The sequence below is a fragment of the Passer montanus genome, unplaced genomic scaffold, assembly GCF_014805655.1.
Source record: "Passer montanus isolate IOZ18808 unplaced genomic scaffold, ASM1480565v1 scaffold5, whole genome shotgun sequence".
Classification (NCBI taxonomy): domain Eukaryota; kingdom Metazoa; phylum Chordata; class Aves; order Passeriformes; family Passeridae; genus Passer; species Passer montanus.
In genome coordinates this window covers 7,573,700-7,582,044 of record NW_024369929.1, presented here as the reverse complement: position 1 = coordinate 7,582,044, position 8,345 = coordinate 7,573,700, and the positions used below count along the sequence as shown (strand labels likewise).

At 41.3% G+C, this 8,345-nt stretch overlaps 1 protein-coding gene across 2 annotated transcripts; it reads right to left on the bottom strand.

Moving 5' to 3' along the window:
• Positions 1 to 406: 406 nt before the first annotated feature.
• DUT (deoxyuridine triphosphatase) lies at positions 407 to 7,160 on the bottom strand. Of its 2 annotated transcripts, none has more exons than XM_039723507.1 (7): positions 7,143 to 7,160; positions 6,423 to 6,585; positions 4,903 to 4,994; positions 3,613 to 3,657; positions 2,155 to 2,229; positions 1,176 to 1,246; positions 407 to 755 (listed from the first exon to the last, which is right to left on the bottom strand). In XM_039723507.1, exons 2-7 carry the CDS (start codon positions 6,581 to 6,583, stop codon positions 699 to 701), a joined length of 501 nt encoding a protein of 166 aa, XP_039579441.1. In that variant the 5' UTR covers positions 6,584 to 6,585; positions 7,143 to 7,160; the 3' UTR covers positions 407 to 698. The 2 variants fall into 2 exon arrangements, with proteins under 2 accessions (XP_039579441.1, XP_039579440.1); XM_039723506.1 differs by having other exon boundaries at positions 6,968 to 7,157.
• Positions 7,161 to 8,345: the final 1,185 nt, after the last annotated feature.

Sequence of the window (8,345 nt, the reverse complement as noted above, 5' to 3'; positions counted from 1 at the left end):
CGATAAATTTGTAACAAATATTCCAAAAGTGTAATTCACAGTTCTTATTTACTATGTAGAAGTTATTTCCAGATGACTTGTGTTATTTAACTCAAACACTGTATTGCTTTAATAGAGCTGAAAAATTGGCCACTTGAAGATCAGCTAAGGATCCAAGTCAGAACTTTAGCTTTGAACAGAAACACAATTATTTGGACAGGTTGTAGAGGATGCAATATTGAGTATCTTTGTTTTATTCTGCTTTTGGTATCACAGCGAGAAGTCTTATTGATACTGTCACTGATGCTGCATGAAACAGGCTCCTAGTATGAAATCCTGAGCCATGTGGAAGACAGCTTTCAGAACTCTAACAAAAACTGGCAAGGGAACAATTGGCTGTTGTAGTTTAGGTGAGTAAAATAAAATATATCATTAAGTTAATGTTTCATTTATTATAGTATAATTGCCACAAAAACAATGTGTTCTCATTGCTGAGGACCAAACATCTTGAAAGAGAAAATAACACATCAAGGAGTGAGTCAAGCCAGTCCTGCACATTTCCTCATTATGCAAACAAATTCACTTGAGGATAGATACAGGGAAGTCTCAATAAAACTTGAAATATTTTTATGTACTCCAAAAATCCTACTTCTAATTCAAATGAAAAATTAGAAATAGTATAGCAAAAAACAAAAATAGAAAGCATATTCAAGTAATTTTCAGTTCTTTCCAGTAGAGCCAAAGCCACCTTCACCACGTTCTGTATCATCCAGAGCCTGAAAGACATCAATTATGATAAGCTGGTTTAGTGCCTTAACTTGCCTTTTGTTTCTATACAAGAAATACTGTCTATCATTTACTTGTAACAAGACTTTTAATTAAGAAACAGAAAAATGTATGTGAAACACTTCAGAATATCTTTTGTACAAGCTTAAACAAATGCTTGTGAGACAACCATTCCTAGTATATACTGAACTGTTCTTCAAAAACTGAAAACTTACCAAAAAAGAAAAAAAAGTCTATGCAAGTAAGTACAAAGAATCAAGACTTTCATTCAGGTAGTACTGCTGCTATGCAGTTTTACCACTGAAAGTAATTTTATAGTATTTATCTATATAATAGATTTCCTTTTATATACAAGTATCTTATACTAATAATCATTGAAAAAGCAGAAATATTTTCTTTTGTCAACTTACTTCAACTTCTTCTAGCTCTGGATAATAAATGCGTTCACAGATGAGCTGGGCAATTCTATCCCCTTTTTTAACTGCAGAGAAGTTAAAATATCATTAGTTCCTTCAAAAATGTGAACAATGAATATAGACTTTAGACAATCTCCTTTCAAGAATATCAGAATACACATAAAGTGAAAACACTGATTTGAAACTTATCTAAATAGATGTTAACAGACCCAGAAAAACACAGGTTAAGATAAAACTTTTGTTTGGTCCTTCTGTGGTGAATGTCAGCAGCTGTACCAGCTCAAGGCCTTTCCATTCATTCCTCCTGCCATACTCTGGCATCTTAAGTTCATTATGTGCAAGTACTGCAGAGGTGGAGAGACAGCTGTATGGATAATGTAGCTGCTTTTATGAACTAGACCCAGGAATTTGGGGGGAAAAGGCAAACTGATAAAAGGAAAACTGAGTTTCTCACTAATAACCAACGTGGCTCACAGAACTTCCATAAGCAGCTTGTGATGTGAACATGCAGAAGAGGCCACAAAAGCACATCTCTTGCAATTGGGCACTGAAACTTCAAACTGACTTTTTGCAGAAAGACAGTGTTATGAATGGATAATCCTGTCTGTTACTCATGTTTCCCAGCATTCTAGAAAAGGTTTTTCTCAAATACTGCTCAGCTAATTCTGTTTTCAGAGAAAGGTAGTAACTTAATTAAATTTTCATTTCAGTGTAGCTTGTGAATCTAAAGCTTAGCTAAGTAGGGATGTTTTGGTTTGCTTTTTGGGGGCAGTTGGTTTGCATGCTGCTTAATTTGCTAGGAGTAGAATCTTTACATGTTCCCTTGACAGGACATTAAATATCTATGTTTTTGTTAACTGAGAGAGGAAAGATGTTCCCAGCTAGTTCTACCTCTGCACAAACTTAAAAAACCCCTTAGTTTCTTGTTCCCAGTCAGATGGCTGAAAATAGGCTCTGCAGGCTTAACACTTACCTTCAAATGACTCCTTGCCAAAGTTGAATAGTACCACACCAACATTTCCCCTGTAATCCTCATCAATAACACCAGCTGTCATGAGAAATTTTGAGAGATATCCAGTTAGTAAATGTCAGTGTATGAGATAACTAGATTAGATTAAGGTTTAGGTTAATAAATGATTGCAGTATCTCATGATGACATCCTTTATACTTCTGATGCACAACTAACAATATACATGCAAATACTGAGATCTAAAAATGCTACTCAGTCTTGCAAAAGGAACTGTAAAACACCATCACATGTCAAGAAATGCTCTACCACTGTACTACTGATTTTAGTAGCAATACCTATCTGAAATCAAGACAGCTGGACTAAATTCAGGCCCCATTTGTTCTGCTAACTTCAGCTCGTTCCGTGTCAAGCAGAAATCTGTTCTTAATTCTAACATTTAATTTGAGAGCTATAGATTTGCACAGATCCAAATCCTGTACCTCTGGCAAGGTAACAGAATCAGAGCTGTAAGGAAATGACTGTCATACAGCTATATTCTAGCACCAAGACTATAAAACTAGCTTACTCTTGTATTTTGTATGACTGTATTAACCACACAGTTCAGAAGATTGGCTACCAGTGCACATTAAAATAATGATATTCTGCTTCTTTAGAGTTTTTATCTCAGGTAGAGGAAACATATTTCCAGTAGAAAACATGAGTTTGGCCATCCCTGTGGTCCCAGGTATGTACTTGGACGTCTATTTGCACAAATAATTTAAATACTAAAATTAAATACCATTCCAAGACATTCCCCAGCTGATACAAAGTACTACCATTGGAGATTACTAACACCAGAGGAAACTGCAGCATGAGTGTACATTGAATGTAATGTTGAACCACAAAATGCACATTTAAGAATAAAACCCCATTTTTTAAAGTAGCTCCTTCAGCTTTTGAAAAAATTGTAGTGTGTATGATCCATAGTTACCATGCAATCTCTGCACTAGTTCCAGTGTGGAAAAGTTATTTACACAGCTCTCTTATGTAATGTTTTGGGTTAATCCAATGGCACTTCTGAACAGCTTCCTAATTAAGGTGCTAGTAACACTGGGAGTATCCCCTGAGTTTTGAAAATTTAGAAAAACATGCAATTCTCAAGTTAACTTTCTGGTTAAAAAAATGGAGAAACCAGCATGTAAGAAGTCATCTTTAATGCCCAAGCCAAAAAGTAACTTCGATGGCAGGCACTGCCTACAGAAGTATGATACAGTTGTTATTTAAAAAAATCAGTAATATTTTTTATAATTAAGAAACTGTTAACGTAATTATAATGACCTGTCTCTCTCAGGTGTCACCCAGGTATTTCCTTTTGCCAGACTGCCCAAGAAGCCATCATTTATTTGCACATTACAGTGTGAAACTAAGGCACTTCTGTGATCAGTACTTACCAAGTCTTAATAAAAAGAACAAAAAGCTTACCTCCAACATCTATGAAGTGCTTTGCAGCTAAACCAGAACGTGGTGCTAGAAAAGAATTTTTTTAAAGTATTATAATTTATTTCTTTAAAAAGACAGTATTTATAGGTTATACAGTATGTTTGCACAGTCTTGGGAATGCTAAGTGTTTTCACAGTCTTTTTAAAATAAACATATAACAGGAATTACTGTAAGAGTTTACAGTAAAATGTATATTAAACAGAGTAACAGTTGCAACAGGCTACAATAAAATTGCAGTCTTTAAGTAATGAAATGTATCTTTATTTGACCTGCAATTGCAGAGTAGGTTTCTCTGAGGAAGGCAACTGGAGCAGACAGACTGTCTAATCTTGGTTTATTTTTGGTGACTATCACTGGCTCAGCATCATCTCAGAAGAATATTGGGTCAATCCACTTAAGTTATGAAGGAAAACAATACCTGGCAAGGAATTTCCTAAGCAGTGTTATACACAGATAAATTATGTGTGGGGATTTGGGTTTTTAGTTACCTTAGGCTACTGGGATGTGGAAATAAAAATGGTATGATCTTTAAAATTTTCTTTGGGATAAGAGAAATGCATGTGTTCTTTTACATAAAAGATCTGATCATGTTCTTCTGTTCTTCCACTGGAGTGGCTATTGCTTTTTTACTTTAAAAATTTACACATAATTCAGATAAAGAATGCACAAAACAATATCTTGTACAGGTTCTCTCAACTATTCTATCACAATATGCCATCAAATTCTACTACACTGGTACTCTGGGGTTAATTTTTAAACAACGAGGGATGAATTTTCTGTATGTCCATAACCTATTAGTCTTTGTTTGAATTCTGAAATTGCACACAAATAATGAACTGGCACAGTCTTGGGAATGCCAAGTGTTTCCACAGTCTTTTAAAAATAAACATATAACAGGAATTACTGTAAGAGGTACTCTGGGGTTAATTTTAAACAACCAGGGATGCATTTTCTGTCCATAACCTATTAGTCTTTGTGATTTGAATTCTGAAACTGCATACAAGTAATGAACTACTGTGGGGTCTATGAAGTTGTATGTAGAGTACAGGTATTTTTTCTGATCATCCTTTGGCTACCTGACATACACCAAACTTCAAATATCAGACAACAGGTAACAGGAAAACACCACAAGATTAAATAAATCACACGGCCACGTGGCATCCCTTTTGTGTGCTGACTAATTCTGAAAGCTTCAGGCAGAATCTGAATGTGAAGATGCTGTCAAGCCTGCTCCAGAATGACTCTGCAGCCTTCTGACAGCTGTGTACTCACCCACTCGGCCGTAGCACCCAGAAGGAAGCGCTATTTGAATGTCTGTTTTCACCACAGCCTTCTCCATGGGTGGTATCACACAGTCATAGGCACTGCATTAAAGAAAGAAACACTGGTTTATATAGAATATTTTTTAAAGTTTCTTTACTGTAACTTAAGGTACAAAATTACGCAGAATTAAACTGCCAGGGAATTTATACAACGAAATTTAAATAACAAATATTTACAGATTTGCAAAATTTAATGCAGATCCTAAAACACAAGATGTTACCATTCTGATGGTGCTAGTTTATGATTCCAGAAGTGTCATTTGAACAGCATTGCCAGTTTCAAATTTTTTTTAATTAGTGAGAAAGAAAAAAAATACAAGTTTATAGTAACCATTAGATAAATGTGGTTGTGCATTTTTTGTGCAACAGCAGAAACTTTATGAATGATACAGTCTGAGTAAGCTTTCTACAGCAGATGAACTAGTTGTAGTCAAAACTAATAATGTATCAAATTAACTTTTAGGCAACAATGTTTTGGTTTTTTTTTCTGAGCAGTCTGACAGTTGACGGTTCACATGATTCTCCTGGAAACTCTGAACTACAGATTTTAAGAGCTTGCTGAAGCTACCCAACTGGAGGCCTAATGAGAAGCAGTGGTGACAATACTTGTCATGTCTTGACCTTGACAAAGAACTGTTTTTTAAATGCTGGGAAGCACTGAAAGGTTTTCTATAAAACAGACTTTTTCCAGGTCTACAGTGCAGCACTGGAACAAGAACAAAACCAAACCTGGTGAGATGAAAGGGATAAAAAGAAAAAAGGGTAAAGTGTGGTGCAGTAAATCTTCAGCAAAGAAGTCACAGAGGTGAAGGAAGAAAAAGGCTGGTTATTCTACGTAATACTAAAAAAGATAGAAGTGGCATTAGCAAAGTTCACTTGTTCAAAACGAGTGACCTGATCACAGAAGCAAACATCCACAGGTCTGGCTACAGGTATTCCTGACCACAGTGAAAGCCATTGAACAAGGGCCGTTATTAATTCAAACCAAAACCCGAGCCTGTACACGTGGTGTCCAGCTAGGAGCACTATCAGACTGCTCCAGGCCCTTTGGCAGGCAGCAACCCCGGAGCAGAGGAAGGCAGAAAAGCACCAGTGCTGGAAAGGAGGGCCCACGTGCGCTACCATTTCTTCCTTTCAAGAGGAAGGCGACCTGGCCAATATGGGCACCAACAGCAATTCTGGATGCTCTGCCAAGCCTGACTTTCAGCCAAAGACTGCATCTGTGCCTGATGAAATCAGTGCTGTAACACAGCTGGACCACAAATACCCGAAAACGGTCAGGGATGGAGGAGCAAGCTACGACGAGCTCCATCAGCCCCGGCCTCCTCTCCTGCATGGCCAGGGGACTGTCCGGGGACTCAGCTCGGCAAGAGGCCACGAGGGCGCTCTCAGCCGCCGGAGCCCCGTGCCCAGGGCTCGCCGAGCGGGGCGGCACCGAGCGCGGGCTCCCGTGCCCGCACCTCCCCTCACCTGTACAGATCGTAGCCCGCTGCCCGCGCGGAGCCCCTGGAGGGGGCGAAGGCGTTCTCGGACAGCCGGGTGAAGCGCAGCCGTGCGGAGGCTTCTGCAGGCCCCGAGCCCTTCTGCCTCTTGCTGGGGGACGGCTGCAGCACGGCCTCGGAGGCGGGCATGGCTGAGGGAGCGGGAGAGACGCCGTGAGGGACGGCCGCGCGCGCGCCGAAAACCCGCCAAAACGCGGCGCGGCCCATGGGGGCGGGAGCACGGGGGGGAACCGGCCCGTGCGCGGCCTCTCCGCGCGCGGCGCAACCCCATTCGCCCCTCGGTGAGAATGGCCTCGCCCGGCTCCCCCCGGGCACCCCGCGCCCGCGCTGAGGGTCCCGCCCCGCGTGTCAGGCGGGGCTCGCCCATCGCCCCAAACCGCGGCACAGCCGGGCGGCCCCCGAGGGGCGCCGAGCGGGCCCGCGGTGCGGCTGGGCAGCGTGTACACCCCAAAGCCCCGAGGGCTGCGGGCTGGGCAGTGTATGATGCCCCGCAACTCCCCCACCCCTCCTTACAGCGCCCGCAGGGGGGCCGGAGCCACCGGAGGCACCGGGCCAACATAGCGCCGCCGCCGCCGTGTGGGAAGCGCGCCATGGACCGCTCGCCAGGCGCGCCCCGCCGCGGTCCGCGCGGCTCATGGGGCGCGGGCGGAGGTGCCGGCGCCCCGTTCTCCCCGCGCCCCGGCTCTACCTGCCGGTGCAGCCCCTCGGGCTGTCTTTAAAACGCTCTGCCATCTTGCCATTCGATTTATGATGTAATTTACCCCCTGTTTTTCCTATATCTGTGTCTTTCTATCTACATATCTCTCTCTATATAGATATATTCTACAGGACATATCTATATCCCTAGGAGTAGGGAATTTCCTCAATTCCCCCATGGCTCTGCTGTGGGCTGAAAATCCACATCTGTGAATCCATTGGAGTCATAGTTTGAAAATTGTCCCTGGTAAGGCTAATGGAGGTATTTGGCTCTGCATAATAGCTCCAGACTTTTGGATTCTTTTTGCTGGCCTAGATTTTGTCAAACAACAAGTCTTTGTGATTTTTGTGTTAAACTCTTTAAGTGTATGTGATGGTCTCCTTGCTATATTTTCTAAATGCAGCCAGATGGCAGTGAAACCTTTACTACACATTGCAGTTCAGTTGTGAAAGGCATTTTTAATAATGTCCTAATTTGGGCTTTCTTTTTTTCCTGTTCAGTATTTTCAGTCTAATAGTATGAACTGTTTGAAGGAGAATATGTATGTAACCCAGACTCATTTACCCACTCAGTAGTGAAAAAACTACTGAAAATATTTTGTGGCTTCTGATGTAAGCTATCCAAAAATTGAAGTTTATGGGAATTGAAGTTGTATCAAACTAATATCTAATTGTAAATGTTTATTTATACAAGCAGGACTTTATGGAGTTTGTGACTGCATCCTGCATTATAGTATAGAAAAGGACCAGTTTTATGAGTGGCCAGACTTGGGGAAGCAGGCTGGGTTCTAAACTCCACTTGAGGTAGCCTGGAAGTCCATGAATAATAAAGAGGAGGACTCATCCAAAAATATTATTAAGGAGAAAGGACTCAGCTGAGTGACACTTGCTTTTTTTCCAGATCTTTACAAGGGGAACCCCCCAGCCTTATGCCTGAAGTCTCAAACCAAGTTTACCTTGGTTCTGGCAATGTGTTGCTTGCTCTGTAGAGTCAGGAAACCTTCCTGCATTCCTGATCGCTGATAAGTGCTGCTCTCCATCGGGCATTTCCTCCTGACTTTGAAAAACAATACTGAGATAAACTGAAATCATCTGCCTTTTTGCCTGGACTGAGAGCAGGAGTGGAGGCTGCTTCGTTGTACACAGAAACAAACAGAGCCTCTTTTGGGGTAATAGCTACAAAATTCTCGTTGAA